Source organism: Mastigoproctus giganteus, chromosome 14 (assembly GCF_048544385.1).
Source record: "Mastigoproctus giganteus isolate SK-2022 chromosome 14, ASM4854438v1, whole genome shotgun sequence".
Taxonomy (NCBI): domain Eukaryota; kingdom Metazoa; phylum Arthropoda; class Arachnida; order Uropygi; family Thelyphonidae; genus Mastigoproctus; species Mastigoproctus giganteus.
This window is the reverse complement of record NC_143588.1, coordinates 102,171,260-102,194,682: the sequence shown is the minus strand read 5'-3', so window position 1 is coordinate 102,194,682 and position 23,423 is coordinate 102,171,260. Positions and strand designations below refer to the sequence as shown.

The window sequence follows — 23,423 nt, the reverse complement described above, 5'->3', positions numbered from 1 at the left end:
TGTGAACGTGGTCTCCTTTTTGACGTGTGATTTTGATGTTCTGTGACGTGTGATTTTGACGTTCTGTGACGTGTGATTATCTTTCTTATAGCTTGGTAGATTGTGCTGAGTTTTCCTAGAAGTAATCCTGCAGGTTCTTAATTGCCTTCTCTTGTTCAACGAATTCCTTCAGTCCCTTCCCTCCTTTCCGGGCTATATTCTATCTCTTGATGGCTGACTTCGGATGGTGTTAGCATCTCTTGATCATCATTATCCAGGTCGATCTCATAATTGCCTCCACCTCAGTGTGGGTCAATCTATGATTCCGAAGGAGTACTTCAGAACAGAAAATGCGTAAGCGTTTGTGTAGCCATGTTCCTGCTGTTGTGTTGATCATTTTCTTGCTATTCAGCTTTGATTTTAGTAGGCTTCTTAGTCCCTTATGGTATTTCTCAGTCAGGTAGGCCTTGATCTCCTTGTGTTTTTACTGGTGGGCCTGCATCATCCCCAGATATTTGTATGTCTTTCCCTCTGTCATTGCTTCAATCTCTTCACTGGTCTTCATCTGGTAGTTTTGTCCAACTGGAGCCTTGATGCAATCCATGGTCTTGCATTCGTCTGGGCCGAATTTCATCCGGTGTCAGTGCTGATGCTCCTAAAACTCTAGTACTCTAGTAGTAGAGTTTTAGGAGCATTAGCAACTAAGACCATATTGCTCCATGTATACTGTATATAAATTGCATATGTTTTGTGATCGATTTTCTGTTTGTTGAACGAAAAACCCGAGTTTCCGGGAGAAAAAACCATACTACTCTTGCCTGAGACCAACTAATTCCGCTACGTTGTGAAAAAGGCCAGAAAAAATTCCTCACAGCATCGACAGAACTCGAACTTAGGTCTTTTCCACCCGGTGTGGGGAGGATAGAGTGATTTTTCTCCCGGAAACTCGGGTTTTTCATTCAAGAAACAGAAAATCGACCACAGAACACACGCAATTTGCAGACAGTATATACGGAGCAATGATTGTAGTAGGTCAAATTGAAGGTCATTGAAGCAGGTTATCACAAAAATTGTATCCATGGAAGGTGATTTCTTATTATTCCACAAGTGACCACAGATCAATAGTGTTTAAAATTAAGTTGGATAATGATAAGAATAGTATTGCACAGTTATTACTGGAAAAAGTTAGATTAATTACAAGTCTGTTAATTGGAATAAGTTTATAGATTCTGTAAAGACCGATATTACTTCTTTGGATAATATGAGTTTAAATGAGCTAAATGCTCAGTAATATGCATTCTATACCCAGAATGTTTTGTTTAGTGCACAACAATATGCGGCTAAACGTAGGGAAAAAAATCAAAGGGTGGTGGCATGGTGGAATTCTGATTTGGCTCGATTAAGAAGGAAGGTATTTTTTTTGCTAGGAGACAATATCAAAGATATAGGTCACTGAGGTCATTAGATTTAGGATATTTGAAGGAAGTATACATGAATAAAAGGAGGTTATATCACAGCTATAGTGGTTAGTAAACTTGAGTCGTGGAAAACTTTGGTTTGGGGAGCTGGAAATGCTAACCCCTGGGGCCTTGTTTATAAATTAGTGGTAAACAAGTTGCAATTGAACCCCTTACTGTCAATAATAAGGCAGGGGGATAATAAGACCAGAGATTGGCTTACAACTGTGCAGTTGATAGCTGACAGTCTTTTTCCTAATCATGTAATTACTGAGGACAGAGAGGAGCAAGCAGGAGTAAGAAGGTTGAATTGTGATTATTCTGGCCCTAATGACCAAACTTTATTTACTGAGCTAGAAGTTAAAAAGGTATGTCAACGTATAAATGTCAATAAAACACCAGGGCTAGATCTTATAGAAAATAACGTGATTATGAAGATGTTGGAAGTTTATCCACACTTTTTGGTAAATACATTTAATAAATGTTATCTTGCAGGACTTTTTCCTGGGTTTTGGAAAGTAGCCCTAGTAAAATTGTTGTGCAAGCCTGGAAAATAGTTAAGTGATCCAAGGAGTTATAGGCCAATATCTTTGTTGCCTAACGTAGCAAAACTTTATGAGAGGTTGTTGTTGTTGTTGTTAAGATTGACTGATTGGTTGAATGAAATTGGTTTTCAGCTGCAATATCAGTATGGCTTTAAAAAGCAATGTTCAGCTGAGAATGCTGCCAAAGATCTAGTAGATTACATAAATCCGTCAGCCAGCAGGGATGTTCTTGTGCTGTATATTGATTTCGAGGGTGCCTTCGACATTGTATGGCATGGAAGCGGGACGTGAAAGCCTGCGACAGCTTTCATGTCCCGATCTACTATACAGAGTTGTGGCCAGTTATTTAAAAAGCAGGAAAGTGGTTATAGGTCTTAGCATATGGTATTTTCCAAAATGGTAAGTCCTGGGTGCTCCCAAGGCCTGGGACCCTTCTTCTGGAATCTAGTGTTAAATTTGTGGATGCAGGAGGATATTGGTAACTGTCATCATGTTGCTTACGCTGATGATCTTGTGGTTTGTGTACCTGGAAGGTCCAGACGGGATATGCAGGAGACGGCCATGATAGCAATGAATAGTTTATCTTTGTGGGCCAAAAAGCACAAACTTAAAATATCTACTAAGAAAACAGTCATGATGCTGTTCAAAGGTAAATTAGATATAGAGAGGCCTCCAGTAGTTTTTCTAAATGGTAAACATATACCAATGGTTGCTCATACAAAACATTTTGGTATAGTAATTAACAATAACTTAAATGCTCTACATCTAGAACATTTAAGTCAAAAAATTTAAAATTTTTCGTCAGCTGTTATCCGGATAGCCGGAATTGATTGGGGGTTCTGAGGAGGGCCTTGTTGTTATATTACAAGGCTGTATTTCTGCCTATTGTAACATATGGTTCTAATGTTTGGTATGTTAGAGTTATAAATGTGAAATTTAAACAGAAACTTATTTCATTTCAGAAACAAATGATCCTTTCATTGTTTAAAATTTGTAGAACAGTGTCCACCACACCAACGCTATGCAGGTTCTGTCTGGCTTTCTACCACTTGACTTGTATGTGGCTTAATCTAAGGAAGGGTTTATCGTTAGAATTCATAGGATTAAAAGGGGATATAACGATGGAATACGAAAAGGCAAAAAAAGTAATTATGAATCAACTGCTGGAAGTATGGCTTTCTCTGGAATGAAAGCATCTTACTTTCTGATTGGTCATGGATCTTTTAATTTTAAATTGTTTAATTTTGGACTAGCTGTGGATCTAAGATATTTTTGCTCGTGTGAAGGTCTTGGTTGCATGTCTTGTATGACTGCCTTATTTATGAACAATTCAGAATGAAACTTAAGTAAGTAGTACCAGAATTAAGTAGTAGTAACGAAATCTACTGCTTAATGAGCAGGAAAATATTTAATGCATTGCAGGAGTTTGCTAGATCTGTTTTTCATAAGCGCAGGCAGATGTCTATATTAATAATATCTGCTTAGAGCAGTATTTCCTAACCTTTTTCGAGTCGCGATCCCCTTTTATAATAGCCAAGTAACCTGCGACCCCCGCCACATTTGTATGAAACGGCATTTTTAATAGGGTAAAGAAAACACATTAAAAATAGATTTTTCAGAATATAATTCTAACCTAATATTTAATTAACCTAATATTTAATGCGATGGTTGTACTTGCATTTAGGCAAACAGCTTCAAAATTCGCGGCTGAGTGTTTGTTAAAGCCAACCTCATGTCATCCTCAACATTCAGTCTGTTTCTTGCCTTTGTTTTGATATGAAGAAGCATTGAAAATCCACTCTCGCAGAGATATGTAGAGGCAAATGGAAATAAAACTCGAAAGGCAAGCATGGTGACATTTGGATATGACTGATACATAGCACCCCAGAACTGAGTCAGCAATTTTTCATAAAACAAATTACGTGCCGAGGAATCGTTCCGCAGATCCAAGAATTCATCCTGTACTTCATCGGGAATGCTGGCTACATTCAGGGAAGCAGAGAATGGGTTTCGTACTAGTACGGCTTCTTCTTCTGTAAGCTCAGGGAGGTACCGCTGAAATTCCTTTTCAAGGGATTCAAGGTGCCCAGTAGTCTCCTCCTTCAGATTTTCATCCAGGTCACCTTCACAGTCCTCTACCACACTGCAGAGTTTTCAAACATGGCAATGTTTCCAAGATTTACTTTCCGACGCCAGTTTTGCAGCTCGGATACAAATGCCTGAAGATTGTCTTGAAATTGGATAATGTGTGTTTCCATTCCCTGGAGTTTCAGGTTCGTCTTATTTAGCTGGTCTAAAATGTCTGCTAAGTAAGCAACTCTTTTCTTCCAAGCTTCATCATTAAAGTGTACTTCCACGAACAACTTGATTTCATCTTTCAACTCAGAGACACGATTGACAACATTTCCTTTCGACAACCAGCGTACAGCAGTGTAGAAAGGAAGAACCTCTTGATCAGAATTCATGTCTTTACAGAGTTCTTTGAACAGACGGGTGTCGAGAGCTCCAGATTTGATGTAATTCACAATTTTGATCAGAGAATCAAGTATCTCTCGCAGAGGAGCTGGATGAGTCTTACTGGCAAGAGCATATCAGTGAATCATGCAGTGAATGCCCTTTGCTTGGGGAGCAAGTTCTTTCACTTTTGTTTGAAAGCCCGACTTTGACCATAGCATAGCTGGTGCTCCATCTATACAAACCCCACAGACGTTTTTCAAAAAAGGTATTTATCTTCTCCATAATATCTTCACCCTTTATAGTAGTTTCAAGTGCACTGAATATATTTTACGAAGACAAGCAACTGAGAACATGAACTTACTTCCCTTGATTCATCACTTTGAAAAGAAAACAATGGAGCAACTTTGATTTCATTCAAAACCTGCTCTTTCGCGTCTATGACCATATCTGAAATGCGCCTCTGAATACTGTTATTGGACAGAGATATTTGTCGCATCTTTATCTCGCTGGCTTCCCCAAGAATTAACTTCACCATCTTCAACATGCAGGGTTTGATGACCGTTTCTTCAATCGTGTAAGGTTTGTTTGTTTGGAAATTTCCAATGCGATTTCATATGATGCTTGCATTGCTGCTGCGCTCTGTTGCTGAAAACTTCCTGTAGGATCAAGTGACGTCTGAGACCAGTTTCATAGCGTCGAAAGAACTTCAAATCCTTTTTAGTATGTTCTGAATGCTTTGTCTCTAAGTGGCGTTTCAATTTTGAAGGTTTCATAGATTCAGCACTGAGAACGACATTGCACAAAACGCATTGTGGCTTCTCTATGCGATTGCTGATCAAGGTGGTAAAGCCAAATTTTAGATAGTCTTTTGAATAATTTATGTTTTTTCTCCATGGGTATGGACTTAGCACGGACAGCAAGGACTGGTGACGACCTACTGACGCTCTTTAGATTTTAGAAAGTGCAAGCAGTAGCTAACCCGCGCTCGACAGCAGTGCCTGGTTTCTATCATGGCGAACTAAAGGTGGTTGACTATTGGCGAACAAGTTCGCTAAGCGAGCAACTCGGAAATTTGAAAAAATATTAAAGGCCCGCCATAGCAAATAATTAAAATAATATAAAATGTTTAATATGTATGGACACGGCGAGCTTTTAATATTTTTTAAGTATCCACTGCGGTGGACCTTAAGTCACTTCCTTTCATTTATCAAAAACCAGTGTTACAACCATTAGTAGAATATTGCAGCGTAATCATATGCCATATTGAAATAAATAAGTGTTGAAAACCTTCGTGGTGACATTTCCTATAAAAATAATTGCAACTAAAAATAACAGCGGCGAACCCCCAGAAAACACTTTGCGTCCTCCTTGGGGGTCACGACCCACAGGTTAGGAACCCGGGGCCTTAGAACGTCTCCAGTGCGAATATATATATATTTTTTTTATTTTTTTTTTTGATGGTATCCCCCACTTTTTTATTATTATTTTTTATTTCATTTTATGTATTTATTTATTATTATTTATATGCCCAGGCATATTATTCTCTCATATAAGAGAATTTCTTTAAAAAAAAAAAATTCCAGCAAATTGATATATTGCTGTGCACCCATTGATTGCCCTCCATCTTGGATTATTAAGATTATTATACAATAATAAGATTATTAAATTAATAAGATTATATTAAGATTATTAAACCGTGCAATTTTTTTTTTTTTTTTTTTGCTATTGGATTATTTGAAAGAAAAGGTATAAAACTGTAGAGCTAGATCTTTAGACATTCTGAAAACATTCGTCGATGAGGAATTTTCTAAAGGTAATCATGGTCTAATGACAAAAGTATGTCAATAAAAGAATGCTTTTATATATTGGATCTAGGGCGGTTGATCAACAGATAATTTATTACTACTATGCATCTCGAAAAACGCCAAATTTCAAGAATATTAGAAGTTTTAGTCGGAAAGGGACAATATACGGTATGTCATCATGAAAAATAAAGCAATAAATTGTAATGCGACGCAAAATTTGGATTGTATTACAATCCAATTTTTAGATTGAGGTGTACAATGGGGTGGAAAGACCATTGTACTGGTCGCTTCGGCTTATCAGACACTGAAAACTACCTAACAGTGAAAGCTGCCTATGCTTTAGTATAATGGTTGTAATCACTACATGAAATGCAAAAGGTTCGAGTCCGTCAATGATGTGGGGATTTTTGGCTGAGTTAGTCAATCTCGGGACGGACAGCAACGTTTTTCAAAGATTTTTGGTCCAGCGAAACAGTCAAATCGACCAGAGAACACACAATTTATAGACATATACACAAGGACAGATAAGTTGGTTCTCAAATGACCTTAATGTGACAGTATCTTTTTTTTTTATATACAGTAAAAGCTGAAACACCTTTAAATAAGCAGCTAGAGCAAAAATTTCGCTATGCGATTTATCGGTTATTTAATGGTATTTAACGTTTAATTATTCGGATTTGTCTTATCTTTTGAATATATGGCAAATTAATCTTGTGGAGATACAGTAAAACACCAGTGCTTGTTTGGTCGTTGTTGTGTTTTTAGGTGCATCAGAAACTTAGGTTATATTGCACGTATATAATATATCTGTAAATTGAGTGCGTTGCGCGGTCGATTTCTGTTTGCTGAACAAAAAACTCGAGTTTCCCGGAGAAAAACACTATACCTGATCTGATTAACTCGGCCACGTTGTGCAATATCCCATATAAATTCCTCGTGTTATTGACAGGATTCGAACTCAGGTCTATTTTCTCCCGGTGTGGGGATGATGGTGATTATACTAACTGCGTTACCCACGAGGGCACAATGCTACTGCAACTCACTGTAAAGGCAAAATTTGATCTACTTTTTTTTTTTTTTATAGGTCTTTGCCAATGAAATCTTCGGAAACTAGGTGACAGGGCCTGCCAGAGTACTTAAAAATCTACTGGGTGCCTGACCTGCTTCCTCGTGGCAAAGTGTGGGCAACGGTGGGTCCCATTAGGGGCCCAACAACTAAATGGTCAGAAGAATAACAGAACATAACACTACACGACATTCCACTCCCCACACACTTTTAAATCTCTGGCCTCCACAGAGTACTGTGATGCACAAACAGAGTATACAATGCGAGATGGGGGAAACCCCTGGTGCCGTCAGACAGCTAACATACTTTACACTTTTTACACTTACACTCTTCAGACAGGCATTTCAAAGGACAGTTCGACTAACATCTGATCAATTAACACTTAATTAGTATATAATCAATTAGTGTTTACGACTCAGGACTAATATACCAATGCTAAGCTAATAATAAAATCCTTTATCCCCGTCTTTTGAGCACATGTGTCACTGTATAATCACGTGCCATTGATATCTGCAAGGGTCTAAATTGCACTACCCTTGCAGACTGGCACTCTCTTGACTGGCTGCTAAATGACGATGAGAAACAGAAAGAATCACATTCAAACTGTCCTGCACTACTTTTACAACCTTCGAACTGAGGCTTGCTGCATATGTTGGGTTTGTATTCTGGATCTGAATAATTCAAAACCAGTCCCATTCTTCAAGAGTGATGCCACGTTGTGAAAAGAGTGATCATGCAGTCCAAACCCTGCGAATAAAACAGGCGAGAAAAGGGAAAGCATCAGGAGGATTTCAGGATTCAGGGGTAATCCTGACTAGTCATCCTTCTCATTTTGATCCTGAAGTCAAGGCCACCGCATGAAGCATGAAACTGCCGGACCCAGTGGCCCTGACTCCCGCCCCCGGAGTATGAGCATGAAACTTCACTCTATTACGAAACTTTAAATTAGTTCCTGCACTTTGAAGCTTCCCTTCAAGCTTCGGTTTTCTTTGATATTATTTATGCATCTGTCATGGATTTGAATCCTGTCGATGGCGCGAGGAACGTTTATGAACCTTGTTTCATTCCGTGGATGAGTTAGTCGGTCTCAGGTGTAGATAGCAAGGTTTTTTCCCAGGAGAAACTGGGGTATTTCTTCTAGCAAATCAGGCAAATCGACCAGAGAAACACACACAATTTACAAATACAATACACATGGTTAGATGAAATAACTTTCCGGGTGACCCTAATGTAATAATAGTTATGTATCTGTCATATACACTACCCTACTGTTAATATCTGAACCTTTTCCCTTTAGACAAACCTTTTACCATGACACTGGCTCCACCAAACTTCATTGTTGGGAGGATATAATCAGGAAGAAACTATTCCCCTGGCATTCACCACACCCAGGAACGGCCATTAGACTGGTAGAGTGCGAACCTAAACTCGCCTGTCCATAGGACTGTTTCCCACTGCTCTACAGGATTTCCAGAATTTGTGCTGCTTACCCCATGTTAATTGGCGTCTAGCATTTGTCGAGGTGATCAATTCTGTTGAATGTATCATCTTGCATGCCCACTTTTGCAATTTTCTGTTCAAATAGCACAGTATCATCACCGTCCTCCCCACACCGGATGGAGAAGGCACGGGTTCAAATCCCACCGATGACGCAAGGAACTTTAATGGGCTTTTTTCACTCCATGGCTGAGTTAGTAAGTCTCAGGTGTAGATAGCAAGTATTTCCCCCCAGAAACTGAGGGTTTTTCGTCCAGCAAAACAGGAAAATCGACCAGAGAACACACGGAATTTACAGACACATTACATAAATGGGTATATACAAGAAATTTCGGGTGGCCATAATATAATAATTTGAATTTTGAATTGTCTCTTCGAAGCCCAGTGTGCATATTTATAGTAGGTTCTGTGATGTGTTGCATGCATAGGACCTGTTTCCCCATTCATGGAGGGATGTCCGGATATTAATGGTAGGGCAGTGTATGTACGAGGGGCGATCATTTCATTCGTGGGCTGCTGCAAGATTTTATGTTTATCACGTGAACTTTGCATAACTGCCACTAGAGACACTCTCCCTTATAGCTACTGACCAGACTCTGTGTGCACATGCCACTGCTTGTTGAGCTAATGTTGCGCGAAGTGAGCTTTTTTAGCTGCGTATGCCTGACGATCGTTTTGAAGCAAATACATGTTGGACATACAGATTGAAGAGGGATATGTTATCCGTTATTGTATCAGACGGTGCTTAAATGCATCGGAAAGAGTTAAAGAGATGAATGAAGCATATGGTAATGGGAGCCTTGGTAGGGCGGCCATAATCCAGTTTAACCGAACTTTCCGGTGTGAAGTGATTTATCCCTCAAACAATGGCTTAGGGCCCAAACGGCTAATATTGTGCAGGCAGTGATCACTGCCATAGGTTCCGCCACATCCTCCCTTATTCACTGGACTTAGCCCCGTGTGATTTCTTCCTGTTTCCACATCTGTAGAGAGTGCTGAAAGGCAAGCGTTTCGCGTCAGACACAATGATGCCCACAGAGCCACAGCGGAAGCACTTCACAGACTTTCGAAAAATGGCTAGCAAAAGGCATTTAATGCGTGGGTACGATGGTGGCAAAGCATGTAAAGTTCAAGGGAGAGTATTGAGAGAAGGAGAAATCCACAGAAGATTCAGATAATTACAATTAAGATAAGAGCTTGCACCAATCCACGAATTAAATGCTCACCTCTTGTACTTGCTTCAAAACGATCAAAACTTTCTTCACCCAAGTATAGCATGTTTTTTGTCCAGCAAACAGTTGCTGATGTGCCTAAAAAAGTCTGTGCAGGTAGCACAGTGGTATCATCACCGTCTTCCCTCCAGGTGGAAAAGGCCCGGGTTCGAATTCTGTCAATGATGTGAGGAACTTTAGTGGACTTTTTTCACTCCGTGGCTGAGTTAGTCAGTGTCAGGCGTAGATAGCAAGACTTTTTCCCCAGAAACTGGAGGTTTTTTTTAATCTAGCAAAACAAGCAAATCGACCAGAGGACATTCACAATATACAGTCATAATACATATATGGGTATATGTAAGAGATTATGGGTGGTCCTAATATAATAATTTGAATTTGTGCCTAAAAAACTCAACCAACCAATTATCTTCTTGTAAATTAGTTGATGAGTTAGTCTCAGGCGTACCTAGAAACTGGGGTTTTTTATGTCCAGCCAAACAGGCAAATCGATCAGCAAACACATGCAATTTACAAACCCAAATATGGGTATTTGTAAAAAATTACCGGGTCACCCTAATATAATAATTCGGATTTTGAATTTTGTGCCTAAAAACCCCTACAAGAACCAACCAACCAATTACCTTCGTGTGAATTAACACACACATATCATAACTACCATTATCAGCGAAGGGTACATTTCATCGTAGAAACCACACAAAAAAGAGAACAATTCCGAACAGACTATTATTTAATTAGTTAAATAAGTAATTTTTTAAGTGTAATTATCATACAGGGTAGTGCAATTGCATCATTTCTATACGTAGCCAACTACTTAAGTAGTTAAAAATTGGTATCGATTTATAAGTAAAAAAATAATTAAAAATTAAATTTTTTATTTTTTTAAATTTATTTTTAGTGTATAATTATTTAAATTTTTTTTTTTTTTTAAGAAGCCGTTGAAATCCGGCTGACCACCAAAAAAATGAGACAGAAGTTCTCCTAACTCCATATAATTTACCAATTACTTTATTTGATTAATATTATAGTTCATTAAATTACTAATTAGCAATTAATGTATTAATTTAAAATCATATAAATATTATAATATGACTATAATTTAGTGTATTTAATTAGTAATTAAATAAACTCATAATTTTGTTTATGTAATTATTGTTATTAATTTTGTCCCTGAATGGTTATATCTTTATCTTCCATCTATTTTGTCATCGGATTTGAAGCCCTAGTGAGAGAAGTAAAGCCACTATCACTTATCAATTTGGAAAAAGTCTTCACTAATGTCGAAATTAATAATTAAACATCCTCATTTTTAAGCTAAAAAAGTAAAATAAATAAATCCATATTTGTTGCTTAGTTTGTAATACGTAAATGCCTCGAAATTTTAATCAAAATAGTCTTACCTAATGTTTGTAGATGGCAGCACTAATGGGCTGCACTTTAGCATTAGCATTAGTAGAGGCATACGATGCAAGAAAGCAAGCTTATGCAGCATCAGCCAAAAAAAAAAAAAAAAAACCCTCCCATTTCATCCCTCCATTCGTTCCAAATGCCTGTCCAGCTCAGCCTTAAATTTATTTAGGCTATTAGCTTCCACAACAAAAGATGGAAGCCTATTCCACCAATCAACTACCTGCTGGCTAAAGGCAAATTTCCACACATCTATTGTACAACTAACTTTCCTCAATTTGAAACTGTGCCCCCTCAGGTTCTTAGTCTGAGCAAGACGAAGAATCCCATCAGCCTTCAGCTTGCTCAACCCATTCAAGGCCTTATACACCTCAATCAGATCACCTCGCAGGTGCCTACTCTCCAGGTGCTGCAATTTTGAGAACTTAAGCCTTTCTTGGTAAGAACACCCCTTTGTTCCTCTCACCAATCTTGTTGCCCTTCTTTGTACTTGTTCTAGCAACTCTACATCCTTCCTAAAATGAGGCATCCAGACCTGTACACAGTACTCTAGGTGTGGCCTGACCATTGCCTTGTATAATGGGATTATCACCTCCCTGTCCCTGCTAGCAAAATTTCTATATATCATTGACAAGACTCCATGACCTGCCTTGGAAGCCCGTCTGCACTGCTCAGCAAACTTCATATTTGGTTTGTTTGGTTTGTTGTTTAATGGCACAAGGGCTGCTAAGGCCATATTGAGTTCATATTTGGCTGCACAATTACCCCAGGTCTTTTTCACTTTCCACTTCCCTGAGTGTAGCACCACCCAGTTGGTATGTTTCTCTTCGATTATTGCTACCCATATGCAGTACTTTGCATTTGCCAATGTCAAACTCCAGTTGCCACTTCTCAGCCCATTTTCCCAACTTATCTAGATCCAGTTGGAGTAGCATACTTCTAGTACCGAAACAACGAATTTTAAATTGCTAGCTGAATAATATTGGAAAGGCAGATGGGAAGAAAATTTTATGGCTGAAATTACGTTATTTTTATTATTATTATTAGTTTAGCCATATGGTGCAAGGAAGCCTGAGGCTTATGCTGCACCAGCCAAAAAAAATTTAGAGAGAGAGAGAGAGAGAGAGAGAGTTACAAGTAGAAGGGAATCACCAAGAAAGAGAAGAATGATGATATCCAGCTGAGGACTCCCCCACCCATGTGAGCTCCTGGGGTTAAATATATATAGGAAAATTTTTATTATTATTTAAATACTTTTTTTTTTTCAGAATTCCGGCTAAATTAAGGTTTTGCAATGCTGTTATCAAATTAATATCTTTATAATAAACAATAGGTTTTTAAGTAGGTATTGTGCATTAATTTTCTTAATTTGCAAACTTAAATTATAACAAATAAATAATATGATAATTTATGAACCTAGTGCAATATACAGACACTGAAATAGCTGTGTAAGAGATATGAATAAAGTATTAGAAACTTGTGGTTGCCTAGGAGCGTGACCGGCTGCCATGCGCCTTGGTAATCTTTATAGCAATCAATTTAAATGTCAAAAAACCTTCAGTTTCAATTAACTTTTCCATGATATTTGTTCAGTGATGAGTAATATGAACAAAAGTAATACGATGCAGAAAATGTATTATATCTCAAGGTGGGGGTGGGGGAGTTCCCCCCAACCAGGGGAACACTTTTGTGGGCATCATTTTACTTGCTGGCCTTAACCAGTATCTAAAATATTAATGATTTTAAACATAATTAAAGAACAAACAAACTTAAAATTTCAATCTTTATAATAAAAGAAAATCATGGGTAATTAACATTTTTGTATTGTGGGCCTGCTTATGAAGCTGCATCCCTAAAAATCATCACCAGTCTGCTATTGGCCCTTCCCTTTTTGTTATAACTATATTACACTGATTTAACCAATTTTTAACTTCCCTTCTGTGTTCAGAACCCATGTACTTTGTATATATACTGTCATTTTGCACAGCTCTGAATGAAAGCTCTCCCCTTCTCCAATGAATTTACGGTGACAAAAGCCATATTGGTAATTACCAATCAGTTCACTCCAAAGATTGTTTCTCAGAACTAATTACAATGGGTATTAACCACATTTCTGTCTTAAAACTTTTTTTTTTTATTAAAAACAAAAAAACTTGCTCATATTTGGTTAATATAGGCTTGGCACACCCAGGGTTCTGAGCCAGATATCATTATTAGCCATATGGTGCAAGGAAACCTGAGGCTTTTGCTGCACCAGCCAAAAAAAATTTCTGAGTTACCCTGAGAGAGAGAGAGAGAGAGAGAGAGAGAGAGAGAGAGAGAGAGAGAGAGAGAGATAGTCAAAGGTAGAAGGGAATCACCAAGGAAGAGAAGAATGATGATATCCAGCTCAGGACCCTGGGTGTGCCACACTCATACTAGATGTGAGCCTCTGGGGTTCTATATATCATCATTCTTCTCTTTCTTGGTGATTCCCCTTCTACTTCTGATTTCCTCTCTCTCTCTCTCTCTCTCTCTCTCTCTCTCTCTCTCTCTCTCTCTCTCTCTCTCTCTCACATGGTAACTCAGATTGGCTGTTGAAGCATAAGCCTCAGGCTTCCTTGTACCATATGGTTAATAATAATAATAATAATTAATATTGTAAATTTTTGAAGTGTTATTAAGCTGTTATAATATTTTATCATTCACTGATGTCTCCGTAGCCAGGTGGGAAGGATGCGGAAAGGTCAGGGAATGACCACCGCATATCCCGGAGCAATATGGCCTTAGTTGCTAATGCTCATAAAAACCAAATAACAAACAAACAAACATTCACCGATTATGAACTGTACAAATAAAGGAGCACATTAAATCTCACAATTCACTAATGACAAATTAAATTTTCACATGTGAGTATAACTTAGATTTTTGCCATTTTGGCAACACTATAGATATATGAAGTATCATGAAGGAGCATTTTATATTAATTTGATATTAAATTATTTTATGTTATTTAATGTAAAATTAATATAAAATGTTGTCTAATAAATGCTGCTTTTATAAAAGAATAATTTTATATTATTCTTTGCTGCTAAAATGTTGCTTTTATATAAGAATAATTTTATATTATTTTTATATTAAATAAGATTTAAAATTCATTTTAAACAATGAAAATGTATTGCTTTCCATTGGATCTCAACTTATGCTTTAATTACTTTAGGTGAGGGCGTTATATGATTTCCAAGGTCAACCAGAAACAGGAGAATTAAATGTATGGACAGGTGAAATTTTAACTGTAACCAGACAGGTGAGTTTTACAAAATTTGTATAATTTTTCAAAAAAGCAGTAAAATTATTTTATGAAGAAATAAGATTATGAAATTAATCTTTTAATTTATTCAGTACCTGTAATTTTTCTGATATATAGTTTATTTTTCGTTTAAAAGATAGAAATGATGTATGTGAATGCTACATTAAAAGGAACAAAAGTTCACAAAATTTCCTGTCTATATATATATATATATATAATGATAAAAAAAATTTTGTATTTTCGGTTTTTTAGATTTTGTATTTTATATTTGTATTTTGTAAATATGGAATTATTATGATTATTTTTAACTTTGCTTTATATAGAGTCTGATAGGGTCCTTTGTATGCTGCAGATATTCAGTGCCAATTCTGTTTTTGAATTTTAATTTGTTATGATCGGTACCATTTTATGCTATAACTATTGAATTAAAAAATTGATTTGTATATATCTCAGGGAAATGTAATGTTAAATCATTTCTGATGGCATTAATTTGTTCTGACTAGTAATTTTATCTGTTTTAAATAAATAAATGTTGTTTTAAATTATATATATATATATATATTGGAATTATGTCAAATGAATACTCAAAGCCCCTGAGGAAGTAGCAGAGATATGGCCATGAGGAAGAATGTTAATTTTCACAAACTTTTGCTAATTTCTCCAGCTTTCTTTAAAATTTCATTAAAATTACATTAATTTTGTTGTTTTTATATGTATCTTTGTTATATATTTTTATATATAAGGCTATCCATACCAGGGCTAGTTTTATATATAACTAGCGGGTTGGTTGGGGTCACTACAAACCTGATGCTCCCAAGTAGTACCATAATTTAAAAATAACAATGTATAAATAAGTTAAATACATATATATATATAAATGAAAGTATGTTTTAGATGTTCAGATATCATTTGATAAAGAAATGGTAGATTGGTCTCTTTTTAAGAAATAGTAGATTGGAATGGTGGAAATGATAAATTACTCCCTTTTTTTCCAAATATTGGATGACTTCATGATGACTGATTTTGCCCCTCTTTCCTCATTCACACAACTTTCTTGACTTCAGAACCTGTAATTAAAAAAATACATTATTGAAACTGCATGGAACTTGTCAAGTTACTATTTGAAGTGTTGTACATTCTAAGTACAAAATTTTTTTACACTGTACCACTATCCCTCTCATACTCAGGCCACGAACATTTCAAACTCACCTTATATATACCAAATTTTGCATCGATAGTTAAGTGATTTCTCCTGTGCATCCTTCTTCCTATATGAAATAATGCTACATTTAAATCCCATATCACAGTTACCCTTTACTTGAATATCATATGGTGAAACCTTGGTAAACACTTTGACATATAGAAATTTTTAACCATTGAGGTATGACAAATGCTTGAAATTTACAAAATGTATTACGTTATCTACTTTGTTTTTTTATATATACAGTACAACTTTGAAATAACCGGTTGGCATATTCTGGTTTCGGTTATACCATGGATTGAATCATGTCCTCAACCCTTTCATCCTCCCCCCCCCCAAAAAAAAAGAAGCATGATCATAGTCATGTTATCAACATGTGAATATAGAGTTATTTAGAACATGCCGTGTTTAAATCCACTTGAATCAGCTCAGTTGTCATCTCAAGTCTAACATCAAACAAAGTTCAGTCATTGTAAATTGCACATAAGAAATGTATTATTTTGTCTTGGTTACTAAAATGTCAAATAATTCAACTTCAAAATTTTGGTGAATGTTTTCACCAAATTTGTTTTACTGGTCAAATGCAAATAAGTGCAAGTTGCTAAACTGATGAAACTTGTAAAAATTACAATCTAAAAGAGTTTTTATTTTCTTTACAACATTTAGTGAATGTCAGCTGAATGCTTTATGGAGAACTATGTGATTTAGAAACGTTGCATTTTCTGTGGCTAGTTATCAGATTTGCTAATCTTGCTCTCCAACAACAATAGACAGTCATCCCATGACCTGCTAACAAACATTCCCTGTCATAAATCAATTATAACAACTCCAAAAATCTTTCAAATATGATTAATTACTATGATCTGATTGAGGTGTATAAAGCCTTGAATGATTTGAGCATGCTCAATGCTGATGGGATTCTTCCTCTTGCTCAGAATAATTGCCTGAGAGAACATAAATTCAAATTGAGGAAAGACAGCTGTAGGATAGATGTGTGGAAGTTTGCCTTTAGCCAGCAGGTGGTTGATTGCTGGAACAAACTTCCATCTGTCATTGTAGAAGTTGATAGCTTAAACAGATTCAAGGCAGAACTAGACAAACATTTGGAGCGGGTGGATGAGTGAAATGAGAAGAGGGTGTGTGTTTTTTCTTTTGGCTGATGCTATATAAGCTTGCTTTCTTGCATCATGTGCTCTTGCTAATGCTAATTCGAAAATAATGTCTGGTTATTATTGAGTGTCCACTTTAAAGTGTTTGTAGCTATGATGTGAAATCTCTTCCTTACACAACCAGTAAAGGGCAAAATTGCTGAATGTAACTTTTTTTCCTTTCTTTTTTTTTTAGTAATAATAGCTATAGTGAGCTGAAAAAGTAACCATATTTAAAGGATAAATAAAGTGAGAGACAACATTGAGAATGGAAAAAAGAATATCAATGCTAACTATGAGTTTCATTTAGCCAGTGAACAATCTAACATGATTACATTCTAATCATTAAGGGTGATTTAGAAAATCAAGGCATTAGGGAGGAAATGGTCATAAAATTCTTTGTTTGAATAATCACTGTGAATTACTTTTATTTCCTAAATTTTAATGTTAGAATTTACATTTGTTGCATATACCTTCTTATAAATTAAAAGATAACAATAAATTCAAATTAAGAAAAGACAGATGTAGATTAGATGTGCGGAAATTTGCCTTTAGCCAGCAGGTGGTTAATTGCTGGAACAAACTTCCATCTGTCGTTGTGGAAGTTGATAGGTTGAATTAATTTAAGGAGGAACTGGACAGGCATTTGGAGGGAATGGTGTGATTTTTTTTTTTTTTTTTTTTGGCTGATGCTGCGTAAGCTCATACACTTGCTTTCTTGCATCAAATGCCACTGCTACTACTACTACTACTACTTATCTAACATGGTGGTATTCATTAAATTCATCAACCTTTTATGGTATATTTTATTAAATTTGGATACTTTTCCTGACCTCCTGGCAGCCATGTTACTTTGAAGTTGCACAATATTTTAATAGACAAGAGCTAATCACTCTGGATTTTTGGCTTGTTTAGCTAACTCTTGAATTTACATCACTGCTCTAGGTCTCTGTCACACTAAATAAGCTGGGTAGTTACTGAAGACATACCCAGATGCCTGCATTGATTCACAGCAGAAATGAAGTATTTTCTATACAGATTTGAAGACTAGATACTACCTGATGCTATTTTTGAAGTATTAGAATTTTAATAAAATATTTATAAATTTTTACAATTGATCACCTTGATCTCTGTATCCAATGATGCCATTGGATACAGAGTGAGATATTTTTAGACAAGTGGCAGAAGGCAGTTTCATTGTTTTCATTCAGCACTGGTAATTGAGAAGCAATACAACATTTAGTCTAGTTAATAACATGGGTTTTTCCTAAGAAGGGTTTTTATTTTGGAAAATTACCTTGCATCAAAATCATTTATGCAATTCCAAGAAGAATTCAGTAATAACTATCCAAACAGACATATAAAATATGACTATCCATACCAAACAAGCCTGAAACAAAACATTGAGAATCATTTGCAACATTAATGAACATATTTTTCTTAGAATTGTATCAAACACACTAAAAAGAGTGAGTGCATGTCTATATGAAGACGGTGCATCTTTCCAGGTCACACCTTGAGTATGGGACATTTTGTAACAATTTTAGTTAAATCCTGCATTAACTTTAATAAAATTTTGTTGTATTGGAAAAACTGAATTGTAATTTAATTGGATAACTGTGTATATAACTTATCAAAGAATATTACAGTTCTTTTTTCTTATACCTTAAAATCCAATTACTAACTAGTCATTCACTTATATACTGCAGGTTGTTCACTAAAATACATGTAAATTAAGTAAATATATAAATTTTATTCAAATAGTAAAAAATGTTAAGTTTAAAACTTCTTATTAGAAGTGTAGCATATAAAGTGCAATTAAAATACACCAAAAATAAACAAAAAGAAATTATCCATAAAGAGGGAGAAAATAAGTAGTTGGAAAAAGAATTATGAAATTAAGGTCATGACTTATCAGCTACAAATTGTTAATGATGATCATGCTCTGTAGCTCCATAGAATGCTGCATAGCAAGAAATACCCTGATCTCTTGCACTTTTTTCTGTATATAGTTCATTTCACCAAACTTAAGTCATTCGAGTCGATTGAATTTGACTACAACCTATTTCTTTATAGTGACATATTTTATTTTAATTTCATATCTATTTTCAATAGGATGTTGGAGAAGGTTGGTGGGAAGGAAAGAACAGTAGAGGAGAGACAGGATTTTTTCCTGTATGCTATGTGGAAGTGAGTTTTTTAAATTTTATTTTAAAATTAAGAAATTTTAAAAAGCAGGAGTAATATTTTTATAATATATTAACCTGTATAAAAACTAATAAAAATGGCATTATATTATTGATAATAATAATATATAATAATTTAGACATTCTTGTAATTGACAGAAATATGCTTTATCGTATTCATCATGTTTGTCAAACTTAATAACAGATAAATTGATAATAATAATTAAATTCGTATCAGAAATCTCTTTTGTTGAAATATCAGCTATGCTATTTTATAGCCCATGCTTTTAATCAGGACAAGAATAAGGTACAAGCATGGCAAATTATTATAATAAGTATGAATTTTTTTAATGATTTTTATTACAGTGAGAAAAAAAACTTTTAAAAATGATATTTTTGTCTTTTATGTATGTATCATGTTTTTTTTGGTTGGTCTCTAAGTTAAATAAAATCTATATGGAAAATAAAGTAGAATAATAATGAAAATTTACTTTTTTTTTTTTAATTTAAAGACAATACCCACTGAAATTCCAAGTATTCAGACTCCAAGTCTAACATCAAGTTTTTCTACACATAATGTGAAGTTGGCACATAATTTGCCATATGCAGAATATCATGGAGGACATACATGGGATGATGATGATGATGATGACTGGGATGAAGATGATGATTCATTACAAGGTGCTGAGGTAGGAAATAAGGTTAATGAGAAGCTGCATTATCAAATATCATTAACAATGAGCCAAATTTCTCTTCATCCTATATATATACACACACACACATACACACAAAGTATTGTAATTAAGACACTGGGGTTTCTCACTCATTTATTTTTAGGTTTAGGTCATTTGTTATCTGGTTCATTGACATATTTTGACTGAAATTTTTGAATTCAATGTTAAAATTGAACTACATATATATATTTAGATTTTTTGATTTTTAAATTTAAATTTTGCATAATCAACTGCTTTTTTTTTTTCTCAATGGGAAAGTTATTCTCCATTCTCAATTTAATCTTAAAATATCATTGATTTTTAGATTAAATAAAAATATATAAAATCTAAAAACATCGTCAAAAGCTAATTAACAATGCCCATCAGTGAGATGCTAAAGAAATATGACAACATTTAAGAAGATATATGCAGAATTTTCTACATATCATAACAACTGGCAAAGGTAACATGGTTGTTTTGTGTATATAGATGTGATTTTTAAAGTTCAAAAGGCAGGAAATGACATTATAAACAAATAAGCATAAGAGCAATACTCAGTGCATGGAAAGAAATGCAAAAATAGATGTAGCACTTTAAAGTGAAGATAATATTGTCATATACGGTAGGCACCTCCTTAGCCAGGTGGGAAGAAGCAGCAGTGCGTAGCACACGCTTCTTGATTAGACCAGGGTTCGAGCCCGTCACCACCAAATACAGAGGATGCGGAAAGGTCAGGGAATGACCACCGCATATCCCGGAGCAATATGGCCTTAGTTGCTAATGCTCCTAAAAAAAAACCAAATAACAAGTCATATATGGTGAATAATTATTCCCACAGTTTATCCTCAAATGTAATACTAAAACTAATCTTCCTCTGAGCTGTGCTTACAAATCATACAGGTGCATTGTTCAGAAATGTTTCCTGATATTGAAACAGCTAAAAAATATATGAATGTGGAGGAATAAAAACAGTAGGCATTGTTAGTGAACTTGCAGAGGGAGGGTAAAGATAATATGGTGCTGGTTTTGAAAAATGTGCTATTTTCAGTTGCTAGATGATAATAATCAAAGTGATTCTAAGCTATATCCCATTGTGGTGACCTTTCTTAAAAAAAAAAAAAAAGTTGGAAGAACTGAAATCAGCTTTCTCATAGTACTAGTGTTGTTGGAAGGTGACCAAAGTGTATACAATATTGAACATTCTAAATATCCTGAAAGCACGTGGGATTCTTTCAGAAAATTGTCTGGTACTTAGGTTGATAATGTCCCCATTATGTTAGAAAACTGGAGTAGAAGAGTATTAAAAGAGGAGATTGAGCACTTAGTGATAATAGGTTGCACTTATTATTATTATTAATAGCTATATGGTGCAAGGAAGCCTGAGGCTTATGCTGCATCAGGAAAAAAAAAAGTTCCCGAGTTACCCTGAGAGAGAGAGAGAGAGAGAGAGAGAGAGAGAGAGAGAGAGAGAGAGAGAGAGAGAGAGAGAGAGAGAGAGAGTCAAAAGTAGAAGGGAATCACCAAGAAAGAGAAGAATGATGATATCCAGCTCAGGACCCTGGGTGTGCCAAGCCCATACTCACCAGATGTGAGTTTGTCGCCTGGTTAATTAGTGTGCTCAAAAGGGGCTGCATGCCTTCTTGTGAAAGTGGATAAATATTTCTTCAAACAGGCCTCTGGGGTTGGGAGACTGGAATTTTAAAAAACTATGTGTTTACTACTATATATTCACAATTAAAATAACTTTACAACTAAAAAGGATAAAATACATAAAATATATATATATATATATATATATATATATATATATATATATATATATATATATATATATATTATATATAAATATATAAATATATAAATATATATTTATTTATATATATATATATATATTTGATGTATATATATATATATATATATATATATATATATACATCAAATAAATACATTAAAATACCGGGTTAAGAGCGATAAAACCGACCGTAGCTTTTGAAGGCTCCTGCCTTCTTCTTCAGCGGTAACTTCCTTGTACTGTGGTGCATCTTAAGTACCAGCAGGTTCACGGTCTAAATCACGTGTTTCATCGCTACGTGTTCTATTCTCCTGTGTACTGGGACCGGAAGCGGCTTGGGAGCACGTCATATGAAATCGTTCATCCCTTCTGAGGATCATAGCCTCAAAGAGGGGATGAATCCGCAAACCTTTATCTCTATTGATGTGCTCTGTCGAATTAATCCGCAAACTCTCGAGCCACTTGCGGTCCCAGAACCTATGTGCCCAATCAGTGATGATAGCTTCGTCCAGGGAGAATGGATGAATATTTGTTGGCCATTTACAACTGTCTAGAAAGAAGTGCTAAAAGGTTAGGCAGATTGAAACAGTCTTAATATACACCACTGAAATGAAAATGATTTTGAAGCACATATGTACATGTTGGCTGTCATAGAGTAAATGGGTAACTAGGTATTGATGGAAGAATGGCAACACCTGACAAGGAATGGTGCATTTATATAATCAAAGCTTCTTATGTACATATATAGTATCAGTAATAATAGCATCATAACCTGTGTCTGTAGATTTTGGTTTCATGGTCTTCTACATAATGACATTGTGATAACTGAAAGGAAATTGGAAGAGGAATTGTTGAAGCTGAATATAAAAAAGGCATCTGAGGTGGATGGGATCTATCCAATCATATTAAAAGAGGCAGCAAAGGAGGTAAGTAAGCCTTTAGCTATAATTGTGAGAGCATCTATGGGTTCAGGGGAGGTCCCTATGGACTGGAGATGTGTGACTCTATCACCAATTCATAAAAGGGGATAAAAAGTGACATGAATAATTACAGACCTGTTGGCTTAACATTTGTTCCAGGGAAAATAATGGAGACTGGTTAAAGAATTAATGCAGACCATTTGGACAGGAATGCATTAATGCTGCAGTCAACATGGATTTGTTAAGGGGGTGGTCTTCTCTAACCAATCTGATAGATTGGTTAGACTCTCAGGATGGATTTCAGGATGGATTTTGATACTGTTGCACATAAAAGACTGCTGTATAAACTGGAACAGTGTCCACTTTGTGGACTAATGTTTTCATTGAATTTCCCTAGAGTTTGGTGTTGGGCCCATTGTTGTTTTCAATATTTATTAATAATATTGATGAAGGTATATCAGGCATAATGTCAAAGTTTGCAGATGATACAAGGCTTGGTAGGGTGGTTAATGACAGTAATCAGGGTGAGCTACTGCAACAAGATATAAGAAAATTGGATCAATGGGCTGAGAAATGGCAGTTGAAGTTTAGACAAATGGAAAGTACTGCATATGGATAGCAGTAATCTCAGAGTAACTTATCAATTGTGTGGTACTACACTCAGGGTAGTGAAAAATAAAAAAGACCTGGGATAATTGTGCAGTAAGAAATGCAATTCTCTGATCAGTGCAG

The 23,423-nt window shown here is 35.5% G+C and overlaps 1 protein-coding gene across 1 annotated transcript in view; it reads left to right on the top strand.

Moving 5' to 3' along the window:
• LOC150075451 (sorting nexin-33-like) overlaps nucleotides 1–23,423 on the top strand; it is a 95,792-nt gene that overhangs the window by 11,264 nt on the left and 61,105 nt on the right. Inside the window, exons 3-5 of the mRNA XM_090388273.1 lie at nucleotides 14,642–14,728; nucleotides 19,196–19,270; nucleotides 19,779–19,955. Of these exons, the coding sequence (XP_090244399.1) occupies nucleotides 14,642–14,728; nucleotides 19,196–19,270; nucleotides 19,779–19,955 (339 nt within the window). The remainder of the gene's footprint in view (nucleotides 1–14,641; nucleotides 14,729–19,195; nucleotides 19,271–19,778; nucleotides 19,956–23,423) is intronic.